Source organism: Narcine bancroftii, chromosome 6 (genome assembly GCF_036971445.1).
Source record: "Narcine bancroftii isolate sNarBan1 chromosome 6, sNarBan1.hap1, whole genome shotgun sequence".
Lineage (NCBI taxonomy): Eukaryota > Metazoa > Chordata > Chondrichthyes > Torpediniformes > Narcinidae > Narcine > Narcine bancroftii.
The window spans coordinates 161122465-161144413 of NC_091474.1; the positions used below are offsets into that span (position 1 = coordinate 161122465).

Sequence of the window (21949 nt, forward strand, 5' to 3'; positions counted from 1 at the left end):
AACTTAGTAATGACTGCCAAAGCGGTGATGTCAGGTTAAAGGTCTAACTCAAACCATCCAGAGTATGAATTGATAAGTTCCAAATACTGCTGACTGTGCCATTTGAAGATGTCTGTTGCCATGGTTGACCAGGGGAGGTCTGGCACCGGTGGAATTGCAGCAGCTCTTTCTGCTGGTGAGGCCTGGTGCTGTTGCACACTGAGCAAGCTTTTACCTCCTGGTCTATGTCTTTGGTCATCCCTGCTCAAAAAAACTATGGCTCAAGTCCTGCATTTGGTTGCTTCTGCACCAGGGTGCCCTCTGTGCAGGATGCTGACATAGATGTTTTGCAGTGAACTCAGGACTTCTGCTCTCAGGCCCTCCATTATGATTCCATCATCGATCCGTAATTCATCCCAGAATGGGAAATAGGGTTGTACCTCAGGTAGCAGTCTGTGTTGCTTGTCTGGCCAGCCACCCTTGATAAAAGTGCCCAGGGTCCTCAAAGTTGCATCTTCAGTCATGTGCTGTCTCAGCTCCTCCAACTGGGATGAGGAGATGTGCATTACTGTCATTGTATCAAAAGTGCCCTCTTCTTCAGCTTGCTGGATCATGCATTTTCTGGGAGCATGGGATAACGTGTTGGCTAGTGCATTTCTTTTCTGCACTTGTAATCTAAAGTCAAGGTGCATTTTTGAAGCTTGAGCATTATTCCCTGTAATCATGCAGGGGCTCCGGGAATTGGCTTCTTCAGAATTGTGACCAGAGGTAAATGGTCAGTCTCTATGGTCACTGGCCAACTATAGATGTAGTCGTTGAATTTTAAGCAGGCAAAAACTACTGCCAACAACTCCTTCTCTATTTGGGCATACCTGGTCTCAGTGTTGGTGAGTGATCTGGATATGAAAGCTACTGGTTTTCCATTTTGCAGGCATGCTGCAACCAGACCATATTGTAATGCATCAAAGGTTAGCAAGACAGGTCTTCTTTTGTCGTAGTTCGATAGAACAGGTGGGCATGGCATTTGCCTTTTTAATACGTCGAATGTGTTTTGTTGTTACTTATGCCAGGACTAGGCTGCGTCTTTGAACGTCAGCTGCCTTAGTGGAGCAGTAAGATCACTGGAGTTTGGGATGAATTTGCTCAGGTAGTTGACCATGTCCAGGAAACATTGTTGTGCTGTCACATCTGTCAGTACAGTACTTTCATTTGTATAAAAGAAAATTCATTTATTTTCTCTGATAAAATATTTGTTCGCATGTGTATTATTTGTCTGTATATGTGTTAAGTCCAGTTGTGTGTCTGCATGTTTCGCCCCGATGATCAGAGAATCCTGTTTTGTTGAGTTGTACTTGCACAATGTCAATAAACTTCACGACTTGAAAAAGAGCTTTTGGCACATTGGCCCTCGTAAATCAAAGTATTGAACATAGGAATTTGGATGATATGGTAAATTTGTATAAGACATTGGTGAAGTCACATTTGGAGTATTGATGTGCAGTTTTGGTCATCGAACTACAGGAAATATCAATAAAATTGAAAGACTGCAGAGAAGATTTACTAGGTGTGGTGATACAACCACTACATTGGCCACACTCCTACCAGCCTACTGCAGGGGGCAACCACTGTACCTGCAAGTAGGCAACCTGGGAGGCTGGCCCCACCGGCCCGTATAAAGGCTCGAGCTGGCCCCTTCGGGGACAGTCAAAAACATGGAGTCAGCAAGATACTGAGACTGGTGTGTACGAATTTAAGCTAATTAAAGCCCGTGTACAGTCCTGTGGAGTCTGCATCAGAATTATTCACACAGCAGCACTCACACAAGGATGTTGCCGGAACCTGAGGAACTGAGTTACAGGAAAAGGTTAAACAGGTTAGGACTTTATTCCCTGGAGAACAGAAGAATGAGGGGAGATTTGAGAGAGATATACAAATTATGATGAGTAGAGATAGAGTAAATGCAAGTAGCCTTTTTCCACTGAGGTTACGTGAGATACACACCAGAGGATATGGGTTAAGCGTGAGGGGGAGTTTTTTCACACGGAGTGGTAGGAGTATGGAACGACCTGCCAGCTGAAGATGTGAATGCGGCTCAATTTTAACATTTAAGAAAAATTTGAACAGTTATGGAGGGATGTGGAACAGGTGCAGGTCAGTGGGACTAGGCAGAATAATAGTTTGGCACAGATTAGAAGGCCTCAATGGCCTGTGCTGTAATGTTCAATGATCCTAAATAGATGTTTAGGCCTGGCTAAACTAAAAAGAAAGAAAAGTCTGGTTAACAGAGATCAGTAAAGGTACAGAGATAAGTATTCACTTAAAAATAGGTGCATAGCTACAAGAAGAAATTACTAGCTTTATTATCAATTTGTCAAAACATAACAAAATATAATTACTTTAAAAATACTGGTTTACTACAAAATCAAGAACAAAATAATCTTCAGCTATTCTACACCATTTAATATAATTGCCAATTACTGTTTCAATTCACAACAATTGAGAAGCGGAAGACATCAATTACATTTCAGACCAAATCAGCAAATGAGAAGTACATATTAATCTTCAGTTATTATAAGTGAGATATTCAGTGTTTGAGGAAAATCATAATTGTATTGTATCACAAATTTTATTTTAGAGATGTAACTATATTTTAATTGTCACTCTTTTCTCTTTAGATTATCCAATTTATACTGGTTCTCATATATTTGATTTTGTTTTAGGCATTGCTGCTTTAATTGATAAAACAAAGAGTTGCTTTAAATATTCTCCATTCTCACATTTTGCAACAAACTGTTGCATGATGGATATAACTCCAGGTATTGTACTTTTGCTCTCAATAAATACAATGGAAGAGATTGAAGATCTAAAAGATCTAAAAGATCATGCCAACAAAATACAGGCAAACCTCGCTATACGTTACTTCAATCAACGTGCAATTCAGTTACCGCGATTTGGAGAAGTGCATCCATTTCCTGTTTTATGCACATTATTACGCAGTAATAGCAAGATCTTTCTGGAAATTTCTGGAAAACTTGAGTTATAAGTGAACGGCCATAAATTAAATGTGCAAATGACAGTCAGACTCAGTGTGTACTCCCTACTAAAAATTGATAAAATAAATGTAGAAAAGAATCTGGCAGTGATGCTAAAAAGAAAAGCAATTACCCAGTACTTGAGAAGAAAAAATTGAAGTTATTAAATGACATAAAGACTGTGCTACCAATCAACCACATTAGACAAGGATCTGTGATTAATAGGCTTTAATCACCTTTGGATGTCAGCATATTTTACATGTTGCTGGCCCGGTTCCAAGGATGGTACTGAGGGAGGGGTTTGGGCGTAACAGCCTTTATGGGAATAACCGGGAGAGAGGAATCACAGGTTCAGGGGAAGGTCAGCCCGTAAGTATATACATACAATATACATAGTGGTAGTATGCAGTGGTAGCTCCACATTCACCCCTTCTTTTAAAATAAAGCCTGGCAGGGTGCTGTGGTACAATGTTCATTACAGATTTAGCTTGTCTGGCGGTCTCATCCATCACTGCATCTGTCGCAGGGTCTGCTGTGGCATACCTGTCTTGTGCGACAGGCGGTGCCTCTTGTGGCTGAGGGGTGGGGGTTGGTACAGTGGAATTGTTTGGGTCCATTTGTATTTGGGCGCAGGGTCGAGTGCCAATGGTGGGACTGGTTGGTCAGGGTTGGGCACCAATGGCAGGACCAGTTGGTCAGGGATACAGAAGGGTGGTGTGCACTGGTCGGTTGCAGGGTCCCTTGCATGCGCAAGGTCCCAGATGGAGACTGTGCCCTGTTACCCATCCTGGTACTGTAAGGTAAAACATCATGAGATGGGAATGTGCAGGGCTGTAACAAGATGTGAATGCATCCTTGTACTTACAAGATAAGAGAGACATTGATGGATTGAGAGGCAGGAAGCTAGCAGGGAAAGGATAGCAACAGTTTTAGTCATTGGACAAGTAATGATATGATGATGTTCTAAGCACATATCCAAGGGTATAAAAAATCACCATTTTGCTGATAACGGCAGAATGCATTCTCCGACTAACATGGTTAGTCGCAAGTGTTACAATCCGGTAATAAAGAACAAAGAACCCTGATTTCGACTCAGTCTGGTGTTTGTCTCACTCATTCATGAACAAAGCAGACCTAACAATTTGGTGACCCCGACGTGATGGGTGAGTGAACACTGGACGACGGTTTCTGTTTTTTCTGACAATCATCTCAGCCGGCTAATAAAAAGGTCCAGAGAAGCCTGTTTTAACAAAATTCTCTTTTTTTTAAAAATCTTTATGATTGTCAGTAAGAACTGGAGATCGGACAAATTAGACGACCACAATTGAAGGTCGCATGCCAGGATTGTAACACGTAAGTGATTACAGACAAGATAAAAGTCCTTAAGGTGTTTGAATGACATTTATTAAGTGCTTCGCAAGAAACTACTAGAGTTTAAAAGTCTTTATTGTGTCGTTGCAAAGTCCAATAGAGTGAGAAGGTGGTCTATAAACAATTGAGGACCTGAGTTTTCTGCCCTAAACTGGTTATTAAGAGGAGAAATCTCCCACGTGAAGGTTGGGCTTTGAAAGAAAACAAAGGTTCAGGCTTATTGGCCTCAATTGTATCTGAGAGACTGACTTATAAATGTCCGGTAGGTATGATAATGTCTGTACACTTGAGAAGTTAAGAATTTATTTCCCCAATTCGCCGTGGTGGAATACCACAGCAGACACTAGAGACCTTGAGACAACAAAAAAAAGTACTCAGGGACGCCTGCCTGGTGAACAAGAACGACGACAGAAGGCTGCGACAGCTGTGTCCGGATCAGGTAGGAGATATTAATGAAAAAGTTGACAAACTCCTAAGAGACACCCGGTTTATTCGAAATACTTTTGATAAGTTAAATGAGGGTATTCCCAACATCACCAAGGAGATAAAGTTACGTAAATTCATAGATTGATACAGGGAAACAGGACAAAAGTATAGCCCAAATATTTGGTTTTCTAGTTGTAATTTAACTTTCAGACCCCTTTGGGAAAACAGAGAGTGGAAAACGAGCAATCAGAGTATACAGGACAGTCTGAAGTCAATTGGAGGACAAGACTTAGAGACTGTTCCTTTAAAAGATATTAGTCATCCAGCTTGCAAGGAGACATTTTTAAAAGCAATTTTCGTTGACATAGATCCCCTAAACGGACAAGAACCTAAATTAAAACAGGCATTAGAAAGCGGTCCCGCAGCTATGGCTGTACAGTTGCCTGCTAAGACTTTTGACCAAGTTATTAAGGAAATTAATCAGGAATTAGAGGAGCGAAATACCAGTAATGCGGCATTGGAAAAACAAAAAATGCTCCGAAAATGTGTAGACCGCTGGAGGAAGAGGGGTTGGTTACCCGGGGGCACTGAGATGTTCCTGACAGGTGAGGAAAAAAAAAAATTTTAAAACGTAGAGGCTTAGATAAGCTGGAAGAAACAAAACACAGAAGGGAAAGGAAAAGTGCCTGTTTCCAGTTTCCAGCCACGAAGTGTCCGGGTTTGCTCTCTCCCTCCCTCCTTTCACCCTCCCCCTCTCTCTCTTCTCCCCCCCCCCTCCTCTCTCACCCACTCCCCCTTCCAATCCCAATCTATGGCGGTGCTGCCCTGAAATCCCCAGGTTGGGCAGGGCAGAGAAATACAATTTGGTTTTAATTTTGTGCCCACAATTCCAGCTCCGCATCAAATGGGATCCTGTTTTATCCTCTCTCCCTCCCTTTTTCCCGCACCCCCACCATTGCGGGATCAGGGCAGACATTGTGGGCTGACGTGTAGCTCACTCGAGGTGGGAGGGAAGGAAGGAGTGATAGTTCCCAGTGGTGGGAGACCCAATCTGATCCAGACCAGTGATCACAGGATGAGAACCTTTTAAAACCTTTGAAACGAAAGTGTTAATCTGAAGACTTTTCTCCCAGTGGGGCCAGTGCAAGGCATTTTCTCTCTCTATCTCTTGTGCTCTGTGTATCTGCCTCTCTATCTCTTTCTCTCGCTATGCTCTCTCTCTCTCTCTCTCTCTCTCTCTCTCTCTCTCTCTCTCTCTCTCTCATAGTCTCTGGATGTATGTGATGTCATGTATGTACTCTGACAATAAATCATTTATAAGTGAGTCTTATACAATTATACAAACGGGACACAGAAAACAAAATCTTTAATCGCGAGTCAGCAAAAAAGAGGGTGAGAGACAAGGAGATGCAGTACCGCGATGTCCTAGCTATATTCGAAGAATTTGGTCTCCCTGATAACCCACCTGTTACTGCCCCTGTAGAAATAGCTTGTAGACCCCCGCCCTATACATATGTGGAGTCAAAAGGTGCCCCTGGCACCCCAGATGGGATACTGGAGTCACGTCCCTTATATCCAGATATTGAGACACTGGGGTGTGACAAGAACCTCGGGAATAGGGACACATCAGACGAGGTACAGGCCCCTTTAATAAAAATAGAAGGGGGAGTAATAGATGTGGAGACCCCTCTGGAGTCCAAGAAAATAGAAAAGGAGTTAGAGATACAGAAATGGAACATGAAAAAGGTTCAGGATAACATTAAAAACTTAAACAGAGATATTAATGTGCTGGGGCAGATCAGTGAGGATCAAAAAGAATTAATGGTAGGTGTATTGAAGGAAGTGGAAAAGATAACTACAACACTGTCAGGAGAAATTAAAGCTGAAGGAATGGTAATAGGAGTAAAGGACGAAAAGTGTAGTACAGATGAGGAAACGAGATACGATCCACCATGGGAGGAAAGTAAAAAGAAAAGACTCGGGAGGGAGAAAAATAGACATGCCTACCTGGACATAGTTAGAACAAAAGAGAAAGATGTGAAACAACTAAACTATGGCCGAAAAGATTATCTTAGAGATGAACGTGACCAATATACCTTTGACCCTGAGACATTGGAAGCTGATAGGGACAGTGACAGTGACGAAGAAGAGTCAGAACAAGGTGGGATAAATAAATGCATGCCAAGAGTAAAGAAGGAGCAGAAATCCCCAAAATTGAGATATCAATGCCCATTACTGATCACGGGACGGGGAACTCAAAAATATTTACCCTGGTCACGAATGGACTTAGAGAGTTTAATGAAAAAACTACCTCCGTTGAGTAATGGGGCTAGTCCATGGATTTCTTGTTTTGAGCGAGAAACCTGCCAAGAACAATTAGCACTCGCAGATGTCAGAACTATCATGATAAAATTAAAGGCAGAAGGGGCCCTGAAGCAAATAGAGAGAATTGTAAGAAGTAGTAAATTGGGGGATGAAATAGAATTTAACCCACTTCGGAATAAATTTTGGGAAGCACTTAGAGAAACATTTCCTACACCCTATAGTTTGGATGCCTTGGTAACGCTTCAACTAAAGGAAGGAGAGACTGCACACGAGTATTTCACTCGAGCATGGGACTTATGGGAAACAGGGACTGGAGAAAGACCTGACCACAGCCCCTTAGGAAGGGCTCACTTTCGTAATGGGATAATAAACGGACTACCTGCTACGGTTCAAGCAAAATTAAGGGACATTGTGGGAGTAGAGACAATGTCAGAGGATTTGTGGAAAAGACACCTGACACATGCAATCAAACGACATCGTCAATCAGAGCATGCTAGGTCAGAAAGTGCGTCTCAGAAGGAGGTGGACAAGACAACCGATAAATTGGTGAGAGCCATAGAACATATAGGGGTTAAATTAGCGGCCCAACAGATAGTCCCACAGGTCATGGGGCCAGTGATAAATCCGGGACCCCAAGTAAGAAATGGTTGGGAAAGACAGCTAGGTACAATGTATAGAGGGGAACATGCAGTATGCTGGTACTGCCAAAATCCTGGACACTACCAGCGGAACTGTCCGGAGGCTGGGAGAGCAAGGGGAAAAAGATTACCCTCTATTAGAGGCTATCGGGGGAGAGGAGGAAACTTAAGAGGACAAGCAAGGGGTAGGGGTGGACACATTGATGGGCCCCAGAGAATCGGGGGGTGGCAGAGTGATCAACAAGTCCAGGCACCTCAGTGTAATGACTATATTGAGGAAGGTGCTGAAGTTGATTATTGAAGGTGCCCTGGAGAATCAAAAATCACGCCTCCCTGGGAGCCACCAAAAATTTGGGAGACGGTAAATTGAGAAAAAATTGAATTTATGGTTGACACAGGGGCAGCAGTTACGACAGTGATTAAAAAACCCCCAGGGAGCACATTTTCGGGCAAAACATTATCTACAATAGGATTCTCCGGGATAAAGGAAACACAGCCCTATACAGATAACATCGACATGACATTTGGACGACAAAGGGTTAAAACGCCTGTCCTGGTTGTGCCAAGTTGCCCCATTAATTTATTAGCAAGGGACATTCTTACCAAACTAGGAATAACCATACAATGTTCTGAGAAGGGCCTTCGGTTAACATACCCAGGGGATACAATAAGAAGGGGAGGACAGTTTATAGTAATGACCCCATCTAACGCTTCAGAAGACTCTGTGGAGGTTAGTATTTTCTGGAGTCGGCTACTGTATGATGAACCAGGCCCAGGGCTGATTAAACAGTTTTTTGAGTGGAGGGCCAGTATTCCTCGGTATGGGGATTACCATTATCCACTAGATCCTATGCATGTTACATTAAACTACACCATCCACCCGGACCAGGAATATGAGGAGAGGTGGGACTCTCTAAAAGAAGGGAAGACAGAAACGATACATTGTCCATTTATCTTTGTAGGTAAGGAGGGAATAGCTGCTATGGTTGTCATGACAGAAGAACAAATGGAGTGGTTCTGCTTAGGAGTAGAAAGTGTGCCTCATGTGACCTTGGGTATTGCCAAAGATCATCACGCTCGACAGCTGGGTCCGATGGTAAAGGAAGCGATAGGGTGTGAATACAGGCAGACAGAAATCCCGGGATATTCCACCTCGGAGGGAGGAAAATTTGTCAGACTGAATATTGAAGCATGGGACCAGGTTGTGAATGAGAAAGTAGAAAGAGACCGAGCCATAGAAGGAGAAAATATTGATCACAGAGACTCAGACAAATATCTTTCTAATCTGAGTCCACATATATGGACAACGGGGCCCTATGATGTGGGAGTAATAAAAGGAGAGGTATTTCTAGAATTGGCCAACCCCGGGCAGAAACCAATATGGAGAAAACAATACCGCTTGTCGCCCAGTCAGGAGGAGGGTATTAAAGGAACGATAGAAGGGTTAATGGAGTCAGGGGTTTTAAGGGCGGCACCTGACAGTATGTGGAACACGCCCATCATGCCTGTTCCCAAACCGGGTAGAAAAGACTGGAGGATGGTACACGACCTCCGGGAGATTAACTTGGCTACCAAGACTATCGGGAGACCAGTCCCAGACCCATATGTAGCACTTAGGGCTCTGAGTCCGGAGCACGAATACTATACTGTCATTGATCTGGCAAACGCATTCTTCTGCTTGAAATTAGCTGAGGAATGCCAAGACTGGTTCACTTTCACTTACCAAGCACATCGGTACACATACACTAGATTACCTCAGGGTTATAAGGACAGTCCAGGACTGTTCAATCAGGCCCTTAGCGAAATCCTAATGAAATTAAAGCTCCCGGAAGATGTTACACTGATTCAGTATGTAGACGACCTAATATTAGCAAGGAAAACGCCACATGAGTGCCTGACAGGGACAGCAGTTTTACTCAAGGGGTTAGGCGAGGCTGGATTTAAAGTAAAAAGGTCGAAATGTCAGGTCGGAAGGAGGGTGGTAACTTTCCTAGGAAGACTCGTGGGTAAAAACGGTACGGCCATGTCTGAGGCACATAGAGAAATGATACTAGGGTATCGAAAACCTACTACAGTACAAGACATGCGAGGGAGGCACAGGGAGAGAACATGGTGTCGGAGACCTCTTCTATCTAATGATTGGAGTGTCTATTAATGGAAAAGATCCTTGGGGAGTGGTGAGGTTCGACTTACTAACATACACAAAGGACATAATTAAACCCACTTCGAAAGAGGGGGAAGTGAGAAAATTCGACAGTACGAAGATGTCCAGGGGAGAGAAGATAGCAATTGAGACAGGTATTGATGAGTCAAACTCCTGGATAGATCAGATGGGTAAATATGCGGACCAAGCAGGCTATGGGAACTGCTGGGTCTGTGCCCGAGGAAGGCCATTATTACGGATGAGCAGATCAATTTTTGAGGAGACAGATGCTATGGACTGCGCCTTGACCCTAATGTCAGAATCCAACCCACTGAATAGGTGTCTGATATGGGAACAGACGTTTCCCATAGCTCCGGCTAATGTAGCTCCCCCTGTCTTTAGATCCACAGGCATAACTAATGTTACTTGTTTTGCCAACAACAACACAGCAGCGCACGTTTTCCATGTGGGTTGGCTGCCCAGCGACTCGTGCAGGACTCACGTTGATCTCTCACATAGCACTAGTGCAACCCGCTTGACCCAGGCTAGGGCGGATATTTGGTGGTTTTGTGGAGGAAGAGTGCTGTACAACTGGCTCCCCGCTAACTGGGATGGTCGGTGTGCTCTAGTAACCCTTAATGCGCCAGTGCTGATTGTCAAAAGGCAGGAGGGAGACGAGGATTCCCTAGAATTGCACCACACAGAGAGTTGGCTGTGGAGAAAAAGGAGGAGTGTTGGACTCTTGGGGCCGGGAGGAAGGAACCCTGATGGGGTATGGATTGATGCCATTGGCCAAGCCCGGAATATTCCGGACGAATTTAAATTAGCCGATGAGATTGCAGCTGGGTTTGAAAGCTTTCCTGTTTTTAGTGCAATTTTTCCCATCACTGTAAATAAGAATGTTAATAGGATCAACCTTATTCACTATAATGTCCAGCGCCTTGCAAATTTGACCAGGGACGTTGTTGAGGCAATACATCAACAACTGTCAGAAACTTCCCTTATGACACTTCAGAATAGGATAGCGATTGATATGGTCCTGGCAGAGAAAGGTGGAGTGTGTGCTATGTTTGGAGATCTATGCTGCACTTCTATCTCTAATAACACAGGGCCAGATGGATCACTCACTAAGGGGTTAACGAAACTTAGGGCATTGGCGAAAGAATTAAAAGCCCAGTCTGGAGTCTCCAATCCTGTTTTATCCTGGTTACAGGGAGTGTTTGGGAGATGGAGCACATTGTTAGGACAACTTTTGCTGGGTTTGTTCATTTCTGTATCAATTTTTATCACTTGTGGCTGTTGTTGTATTCCATGCATTCGAACGCTGGTCACGAGGACCATAGAGAGAGCCTTTGCTGACCGTGATGAACTGCCTCCGAAATATCAAGCTGTGCAGGCTGTGGAGCAAGACTATCTCACATTACAGGAGGCGGAGAAAGTTGCTGAGATCGATCTGGAGTCTGAAGGGGAATGTGATGGGAAGGAGGGATTGTGAATTAGATTGTTACACATATAATTTTAACCTTGCTTGTAACCTAAATATTATAACCTTGATTGTAGAACAAATATTATAACATTGATTGTAACACAAACATTATTAATCAGATTGTAGAACAAGTATTATGAATTTACTAATGTACGGGGGGTTAGCTAGTTTTTTGCTTGGGGGCAAATGGGATGAAACTTGTAAACGGGCAATGGGATCGGGGTGACGGATGGGGGGTGTACGCAAAGGAGGGTTGGGGGAGCCCTCGCCCACCAGCCGAACTACCCTGTGAACAGAACCCGTATAGAGCTTGGCAATAATAGGCAAACTAATGTAACGCGGTGGTAGCATAGTCAGGGCGAGATTGTCCTCTAAAGAGGACAAAGGAGGGATTGTAAGGTAAAACATCATGAGATGGGAATGTGCAGGGCTGTAACAAGATGTGAATGCATCCTTGTACTTACAAGATAAGAGAGACATTGATGGATTGAGAGGCAGGAAGCTAGCAGGGAAAGGATAGCAACAGTTTTAGTCATTGGACAAGTAATGATATGATGATGTTCTAAGCACATATCCAAGGGTATAAAAAATCACCATTTTGCTGATAACGGCAGAATGCATTCTCCGACTAACATGGTTAGTCGCAAGTGTTACAATCCGGTAATAAAGAACAAAGAACCCTGATTTCGACTCAGTCTGGTGTTTGTCTCACTCATTCATGAACAAAGCAGACCTAACAGTACTCCACGTAGGCATATTGGGGGATGGTGTGGAGGAGATGGACCTTCTCGACCAGGGGGTCAGCCTTGTGGTGTCTGATGTGCCTCCAAAGCAGTATGGAATCAGGGTTCATCAGCCAGGATAGCAATGTTGTTCCTGATGCCAGTTTCCTGGGGAAGGAAAAGAGCCTTTCATGTGGTGTGGCATTAGTAGCAGTGCAGAGGATGGACCTGGTAGTGTGGAGTATCTCAGGGCAGACATCTTGCCATCTGGAGATGGACAGGCCCTTCGATTTCAGGGCTAGGAGGACTGCCCTCCAGACGGTGGCATTCTCCCTTTCTACTTGCCCACTCCCTCAGGGGGTTATAGCCCTTGATCCTGCTCACAGCTAAGCCCTTGCCCATTAGGTACTGGTGTAGCTCCTTTCTTCTTGACTGAGGATCCCCAGTCACTATGAATGTAGCAGGGTTATCCAAACAGAGTGAAGATGCCACGCAGTGCCTTTATGACGGTGGCCATGGACATGTCTGAGCAGGGGATGGCAAAAGGGAAATGGGAGTACTCGTCTATGATGTTGAGGAAATACACATTGCTGTTTGTGAACAGGAGGGGTCCCTTAAAATCTTAAAGTCTATGGTCAGTCGCTCGAAGGGCCGGGTGGCTTTGATGAGGTGGGTTTTGTCCAGCCAGTAGAACTGGGGTTTACATTCGGCACAGACCAGGGAGTTCTGTGTCAACTCCCTGATGTCTTCAACAGAGTTGGGGAGGTTACGAGCGCTGACAAAATGGTAGAGCCTGGTGACGCCGGGGTGGCAGAGGTTGATGTGAAGGGCTTGGAGGTGGTCCAACTGTACATTGGCGTATGTCCCCCCCCCCCGGGACAGTGCATCAGGAGGCTTGTTGAGCTTCCCGGGATGGTACAAGATCACGAGGTTGAAGGTGGATAGCTCAATTCTCCACCTCAGGATCTTGTCATTATTGATTTTTTTCTGCTGCTTGTAATAAACATAAAAGCGACTGCATGTTGGTCAGTCAGCAGGGTGAATGATTTTCCAGCCAGGTAGTGTCTCCAGTGGCACACAGCTACCACTATGCCCTGGGCCTCCTTTTCAACAGCTGAGTGCCGAAGTTCAGGGCCCTGGAGGGTTCGGGAGAATGCCATGGGTCTTCCTGGCTGGTTGAGTGTGGCAGCCAGGGTGAAGTCGGATGCATCACTCTCCACCTGGAAGGGGATGGATTCATCCACAGCATGCATTATTGTCTTGGCATGATGTGTGTGAACACCATTTGGGCTTCTGCCAATAGGTCCACATAATTGGGAGCCCATTGGGCATAATAAGAAAAGAAGCCCAAGTACCGTTTCAAGGCCTTGAGGGTCTGGGGCAAAGGGAATTCCAATAGGGGGGCACATGCAGTTAGGGTCTGGCCCAATGACACCATTCTCCACTACACAGCCCAGGATGGTCAGCCGTGAAGTGCTAAAGATGCACTTCTTTTGGTTATAGGTCGGACTGAGTCTTTTGGCCACCTGGAGGAACTTGTGGAAGTTGACATCCTAATGTCCTACTGGTCATTGCCGCAGATGGCCACATTGTCCAGGTATGGAAATGTGGCCTTGAGTCCATAGTCATCGACTATCCGGTTCATCTCCCTTTGGAAGTCTGAGACCCCACTGGTAACCCCAAAGGGGACTCAGAGGAATTGGTAGAAGCGGCCGTCTGCCTCGAAGGCAGTGTTTGGGCTGTCCTCCGCCCAGATGGGCAGTTGATGGTACATCAACTTGAGGTCAATGGTTGAGAAGACCCAGTACTGGGTGATCTCATTTACCATGTTGGCGATGCAGGGAAGTGGGTAGGCATCAAGCTGGGTGAAGCAGTTTATGGTCTGACCATGCAGCATTTCTCCCTGCCCTTTACAACCACCATTAGGGTTCTCCAGGCACTGGTGCTGGGCTCTACGATCCCTTCTGCCAGAACTGTTTGACTTTTGCTTTGATGAAGGCTCTGTGCCAGGACTGTATCACCTGTCCTTGGTGGTGACAGGCTTGCAGTTGGGGGTGAGTTTCACGAACGGGGCGGCGACTGGATCTGGAGGGTAGAAAGGCTGCAGGTCATGTTTGGAGGGGACAGGTGGTTTAAGAGTTTAGTGTGGCAGACCACAAGGAGCAGGTGTGGGGCATCAAACTCTATAGCTGACACTGGACGTCCAGTCCCAGTATGACTGGTGTGCAGAGGTGGGGCATGATCAGGAGTTTAAAGTTCTTATTCTCCATCCCATGCATAGTCAACGTCAGATCTTGGCTGAGTGAGATTTGGAGACCAAGGAGACCTTACATTGTGCCAGCATTAACGCAAGGGAGTAATGATGGATGAAGCTCTCAGTGCTTCTTGTGTCGAATAAGCAGTTTGTGGTGTGGCCGTTTACCTTGATAGTCATCATGGCCTTGGCCAGTTGATGTAGGCTGTCTTGATCAAGGATGATAGAGGCCAGCATCTGACCGCTCTCCGAATTGCTGCTGTATTGATTTGGGGGTGCCTGCCAAGATGGCAGCCCCCATGTCGCGCACACGGTGCTGTCCTTCACTGCCAGAAGTGGCACTGCCTGGGCTTGCCATCCCCAGGGCTCCGTTGAGCCATTTCCCATGACCGTAAGTGACTCCAAAGATGGAGCAGGAAGTGCTGGGTCCAAGATGGCAGGGGCTGGCAGCCACACTGCTGGCACAAGGTTGGGGCCTACATACCTTCATGTAGTGTCCCTTCTTCCCATAGGCGGAGCTCGTCATGCTTTGGGCCAGGTAGCTCTTCTGGGCCAGGTAGCTCTTCCGGACATGTTTCCTGTGTCCGCAGAAGTAGCACTTTGGGTGCTCGATGGCGGCAACGGTTATGTGGGACCCCGTGTCCCAAGATGGTGGCACCTGCGTTCCCATGTGGCAGTCACATTGCCAGAGAATGCTTCAGCATTCCATTGCACTCTCTCAAGCGATTTCACCAATTCCATGACCTCCTATAGGCTCCGATTGCCCTTATCAAGCAGTCTCTGCCTGCATATCAGGCCTTCGAAGTGGGCAGTTGCTGAGACTTCTCAGCATCACAGGCTCGCGCCAACTCCCACAGTGCTCACATGTATTTGTTAACGGACTCACTGGGTGCTCGTTTACAACTACCCAGGAGAAATCAGACGTAGATGACGTTCATCGGAGCCTGATACTGTTTCTGAAGGAAGTCAATTGCAGAGTGTAAATAGGACAATCTCTTATTGTTTGAAAGACCCGGTGGCCAACATAAGCAAAGAGCAGATCACGTTTGTCTTCTTTGCTTCGTACATCGTTGTACCGCATAAAATGTGTTGAGGCAGTGCACCCAATGGTTGAATTTGACTGAGGCCTCCGGATCCTTAGGTTTTATCCTTAGAGTTTATCTGCCCATATTACCTTGTCCATGGCACAAAACTTAAAGGTGATTAAACTGTGCTGCCAATCAACTACATTAGACAAGGATCTGTGATTAATAGGCTTTAAATCACCTTTAGATGTCAGCATATCTTACATGTTGCTGGCCTGGTTCCAAGGCAGGTACTGAGGGAGGGGTAACAGCCATTATGGGGATAACTGGGAGGAAGGAGTCACAGTTTCAGGGGTGGGCCAGCCCACAAACACATACGTACAATATACATAGTGGTAGCACCACAAAGACAGTGCCAGCAATGTGAAAATCAGACACAATCTGGGCTACAATGAGTCAACAGAACGCAGAATTTTAAGTAAGAAGCATGAATATAAAGAACAAGGTAAAGTTGCATCAATTTCTCTAAGCATTCAAATTACTTGAAACAGAAGTCCATCAATGCTTGAATTGGAACGGCTACTTTATCTTTGGATTAAAGATTGTAACCAAAAGTGAATACCACTTTGTACAAAAAAATTCAAATCAAAGCTTTAGACATCTTTTCAATGCTTAAAGAAAATAAATTTCAAGAGGATATGCAAACTTTTGCAGCAAGTTTCATAATTATTTTATTAACCTTAATAGTTTGATATTATGTGCAGCTAAAAGTTGTTTTTAAAACACATTTTTATGTCTTGATAGACAATCTGAAAGGAATGGGATTCATTGCAATTGTTCCCATTGATTCTATTAGGACAAATTAATTGCATAAAAGCAGGGTTTGCCTGTATACACTATCTTAAAGCTGTCTTTAATTTTCTGCAGAAAAGTCTAACACAGCAGTTATTTGTCAGAAACCACACACACAAAAGGCAACTTACCTCTCACTGGACCAAGTGTTTTGTGGCCTCCTTTTGAAGGATTAGGATTACATGCTGGTGTACTGATCCCTTTAGTTAGTCCAGCGGTGCAGCCAAATGTGAAACTGGGAGATGCTTTAATTTGAGATGGATTTTGGTGGTCATTACTGCTTCCATGAATCCCAAACCCATTACTTTTGGTCTTAGAGAGGGAATTTTCTGAGACTGAAGATGTTATTCCACTAAGCAAAGAGAACAAATCTTTTATAATGTTTAACACAAATAACAATTATCTACAGTGACAAAAGGGAATTTTAATGTTATATGTTTTAAAAGTTGCAACATTAATACAATATTAAACTTGGATAGAGAAAACAACGGGAATCCATATGCCCAACTGGATTATATCTGTGCACGAAAAGGCACATAAGAAATAACAGATGCTAAATAACAATTCATGAGAAAAGTAATTATGATCAGAGGATTTTGTAAACATTACAATATTTTCATGTTTACAGACGGATGTAGAATGGAATATTAATACATTCCTGTTGTTTCATTTATATGCGCTGAGATCATTGTTGAAAACATTGTACTTTGCTTCTTTAGGAGAAATAATAATTACATTTGTGTGTAATTGCCATTGCCTCAGATGCTCAGATCAAATGGGGCCAAACACTTGCAAGTTCCTTAGCTGCATTAACAGTTTACAAAGTTATTGCAAAGTTCTGACCTGACACCTCTATCTGGCTTTCTTTGATTATTTCCATTTAGTGCGAAACAAATGGCAGGTAGGTGCAAAATACTTAATTCCCTTTAATTATGTCACATTTTATGAGATTTTATACAAGACAGTTATAGAGACATGTACAAGTAAGTTCTTAGTCTGTGCTAATTGTCAAGAACCCATCTTATTTATTCCCATCTGTCAGCACTTGATCTGTGGCCTTTTATGGCTTGATTATTGAAGTGCCCATTCAGATACTTAACTGTTGTGAGAGTTCCTGTCTTTTTCGTTGACTCAATGTTTCCTAGATTCCCTCCACCCTCTGGGTGAAAACTTCCTCCAAATCCATTGAATCCCTCAGCTAATGCAGATGGCCTTTGATTTTATACATTTCTGCTGTCAAAAGAAATTTCTTAATAGTCACCCAAAATATGCCCTCATAATTTTGTATGCAGGACAGGTTTCATGATGATGCCATCATCCTTATCACAGTTCATGACCTTAATTTCCAATCCATTTGCTTTGAAACTTTAAGTCTGAAACTTTAAACCTTTTCCCTCTAACATCTGAACCTCTTGCAAGGCTACATGAAGTAAGTTTAAATTCAGTCCTAATGGGTCAGTCTACTAACGATAAAGGTGTTTCATTGTTGAATCTTAAAAATGTCACCTCCTCTAAGCCTTTCACACTACGGAAATCCCATTTAATAGTAATAAAATTAAACTTGATTTAGAACCTTCACTAATTTTATTTCAGTGAAGCATTCATTAATTCCTATAAACAACAGTTATTGATTAGTAGTTTGCAATGGTATCTGGCTGAGCAGATATTGACTAAACAAAATAAAGAATTGCAAGGTAAACAAATAGCTATTTTCATAGGATGTTTCAAGTGGATAATCCATTGATATGAGCTAATATTGAATGATCTCAGATAGGTGAGAAGAAGATGGATCAATTTATTTATGATGGAATTCGCAGTTATTATTTATAATTTGCCTGTGTTAAAACATTTAATGGAATTATGGAATAAAAAGAATGAAATTATAGGTACTCAAGGTAAAATTTCAGCTAAAACTCCTTTGTTTCAGACTAAGCATTTTCCTTTTATGGTTAATAATCAACTTTTGAAGTTGTGGGAACAGAAAGGAATTAAATTGGTAGAAGATGGTTATGAAGCGGTTATTTGAATGAAAGAGAAGTATGACATATCTTCGAGTACTCTTTTTTCTTATTATCAGGTTAAAGCATTATTATTGGATAATTTTGGGTGTACCTTAAGGCTACCTAGACAGTCTAAATTTGAAATTTAGAAAGGATTTGTATCTGAGATGTATGCTTTAGACTGGTGCTGGACGCCAGTTACCCAGGAGCATGGTTCTCCTCTTATCAACGTTTGTGTACAGGTTTGCTCAGAGATCACAAGGCTGGCGGCAGTATGTCTGAGGCAGAGCTGATGGCCATCCATGCAGAGCCAGGTGAGCGATGAGATTTACAGAGAAATCGGTGAAGCATCATTTATAGGGAATGCAGAGATTTACTGGGATGTCGCCCAGACTTCAGGAACTGAGTTACAGGGAAATGTTAAACAAGTAAGGACTGAATTCCCTGGAGTGTAGAAGAATGAAGGGAGATTTGATACAGGTGTTTAAAATTATGAGGGGGATAGATAGAGTAAATGTAGGTAGGCTTTCTCCACTGAGGGTAGGTGAGATACAAATCAGAGGACATGGGTTAAGGGTGAAAGGGGAAAGGTTTAGGGGAAACATGAGAGGGAACACACAGAGTGGTGGGAAAGTGGGACGAGCTTCCAGCTGAAGTAGGCTCAATTTTAACATTTAAGAAGAATTTGGAAAGGTACATGGATGGGAGGGGCGTGGAGGGATAAGGACTGGGTTCACATCAGTGGGACTAGGCAGAAAAAAATGATTTGGAACAGACTAGAAGGGCCGAAGGGGCCTGTTTCTGTGCTGTAAAGATCTATGATTCTATAACATGCTTGAATATGGATAACTTAAAAGCAGTGGTCAGAAGTCATCTTGAGTTTCACGCTTATTTTTTTTTTAAGTTGTACTGTATGAAACAAGCAGTGTAAAACCTAATACTGTACATCTTCATAAAAAGACTTTTGCACATAATTATATAATGTTAAATTCAATGCTATCACTGCAAATATATTAGTACTGCCACAAATCTTAATAAAAATAAGTTGATAAAATGGAACAGATGGTTAATATCAGAAAAGTTATCAAGTAAAATTAAAAATAAGGAATTGCCAACACAATTTTTTTCTTACTTGCCTGGAACATTTAGAAACCCGAGGTCCATTTCTTTTTGACAATGTAGTGTTTCTTATATTCCGAACATGTTTCAACATCCATGCTCGAAGTTTTGTGAGACAGCAGTACTCTGACATAACAACTCTTGGCCAAGGATTGCAATCAGTTATATCCAAAGCAGCAATGGCTAGAGCTCTCCCTATCTGGGTAAAAAAAAAGGGAGTGACCTACAAAGCAAATAATTCATTTTACATAATAGCCACAGCTTTCTCTTATATCACACTCCACTCAAATGACCAGTTAAATGTGAGATCAGATTATCCAAGTCATGTCTCTATTCCAGCCTGAATATGTCTGAGATTGTCTGATCTTAGAAGCTAAGCAGGCTCAGCACTGGTCAGTACTTGGAAGGGAGACTGCTTAGGCTCATCAGATGCAGTAGGCTTCTGTGAGGGCACTGGACAAAGTAGCGGCGCTCTGTCTGCCTTACAGTAGATAAAAGTTAAAGAATTTAATGTATGTTACATTCTAAATGTAGATTTATGTTCCAATAATGGAACTTGTACCTTTAACTGTTTGATTTTTATCATAGTCACACCTGCCCCGAGGATCAAATTTGATCAACTAACACTCTCATATTATTCAATTCTATACCTAAAATACAGTTTGCCACTTATTGCCACCTGGAGAGTTTCATCAAGAAAATTGTTTTGAATGCATTCCATGAATTTGTATGTCAAGCTAATCTACATGAAGATTAATACAAAGTCCATTGTAAATGTGGCCAAGTCTGTGACATCCACTTGAGATCATTAACTAAATTTAATCTTCGATTTAAGGCACTGAGTATGACAGTCTCTGAGATTTAAAAATCAAAAAATGTTATTTCTCATTGCTTCTCTGCAACATCAGCTGCCAGTTGCAAAGATCTGATTTCCTAATTTTCTCTCAGCCCAAAATGACAATTGCTACAAGAAGGGCTGTGGCATTCACTGTTTTCAACTAACCAACTGTTTTTCACTCATTGCCATTTTAGATTTCAAACTTTATTGATCTGACATTCTGATACAGTATCTAAGACAGGATTACTGACTTAATTTCCAGTCTGCCCACCTTCAAGTCAAATTCCTTGGAATGTTTAACTACCCCCATATATCATTATCATCCTTTATGCATCAAAGTGAATGAGCCTATTGTAAATGCTCTATAGTTTCAGGCATTCATGTGCCAAAGTCTATTTTAACTACTTTGAATTACAAGACAATACATAACTTGTTACCCGAAAAATGCCATTGAATGCAAAAAAAATTGCCAATAATTTATAAAGAGAAGTAAAAAATATACTTTGTAAAAATTACAGTAAAATCCCCCGTTCAAGCAACCAGCAAAAAAAAATTGTAGAAAATAGAGATAAAAAATATGGAAGTTTAAAACTGGTACCCCTAGCAATTAGTCAACACATGATCTCAAGCAATTGGAAAATTCACTTAACCGGCATCAAACAATCCCCATAGGTGCCAGATAACAGGGTTTTGTTGTACATCCTGGACAAGAAAACTTTATTCTCCCTGATTACGAATTACTCTCCCCAATTATAAAGCAAATTGGATGGCGTCAAATAAAATTAAAATGTCCTGTTAAGCATGAAAATCAGACAGCTGCTTTCTAAATGACCTTGTCATCAATCACTGCCATCAAATTCCATATCTGTGTGTGGAATTGTAATACTTGCCGCATTTGTGTTCATCTCAGCTCTTGATAAAAAAAAATTAAGTATTATAATTTATTCTTCCAAGTTTAAAATTTGTGAACCTCAGAAAAAAAATATTTCATCTGCTTGATTAAAAATCTTCACTCTTTTCTGCTCCTCTCACACAAGACAGAGCTCCCTTGTGAAGTCATGGCTCTTGAAATGAATTCAAATGCCTCATGGTACCCATTAAATGCTTCAAATTAAAAATTTGATGGAGTTTATGGAAAATGTCAAATGTCATGGATGGTGAGGGACATTTTTCATTTCTGGCTGCAAAATCGTGGCTATAATGTTCATTAGTATTTATCAGGTGCCAAAAAGAAATAAATAATTACCAATCATGTGATGCTTGCACAGAACGTGATAAATGTGAACATCACCTTAAAAGCTGCCTGAAGCACAACTTCATCTGCAATATCCTTAAAATCAAACATCTATAAACACTTAATCGAAACACTGCAAATGTTACTTAACATACTTGTTCAAAAACTTCTATTGTGTACTTAGGCGGAAAAGCAGGTGCTGGTGGTGGAGTTGCTCGCCCACTGTCATGGCATGCAGGAGGGACTGGATTTACATAACGGCCTGTATTGTAATTGCATTCCAAGGTATAGCTGCAGAATGGAACAAAAAAACTTTTTTTAAAACAATCAATGCTTTATGGAAACATTCTCTCAAAGATTTATATCAAGTGGTTAAACTGAAAGCACAATCAAATGTTCCAAGTTTTATTTCATACAGAAAGATACAATTAGGCTGCTAACTATCATCTGATAACCAACCCTTAATTGGAACCATATACAAATTCTTCAACAGAAATATTACATT

General features: G+C 42.5%; 1 protein-coding gene across 11 annotated transcripts in view; it reads right to left on the reverse strand.

Annotated features, from left to right (window-relative positions):
- The window catches only part of agbl5 (AGBL carboxypeptidase 5), a 167014-nt gene that overhangs the window by 85637 nt on the left and 59428 nt on the right, over window positions 1–21949 (reverse strand). For all 11 annotated transcript variants that reach the window (XR_011340474.1, XM_069886507.1, XM_069886501.1 and 8 more), the window contains 3 exons: window positions 21600–21735; window positions 19390–19571; window positions 16385–16605 (listed from right to left, as the gene is read on the reverse strand). Coding sequence is in view for 10 of the 11 variants with exons in the window: in XM_069886507.1 (XP_069742608.1) it covers window positions 16385–16605; window positions 19390–19571; window positions 21600–21735 (539 nt within the window). In the remaining variant the exon portion in view is untranslated. The remainder of the gene's footprint in view (window positions 1–16384; window positions 16606–19389; window positions 19572–21599; window positions 21736–21949) is intronic.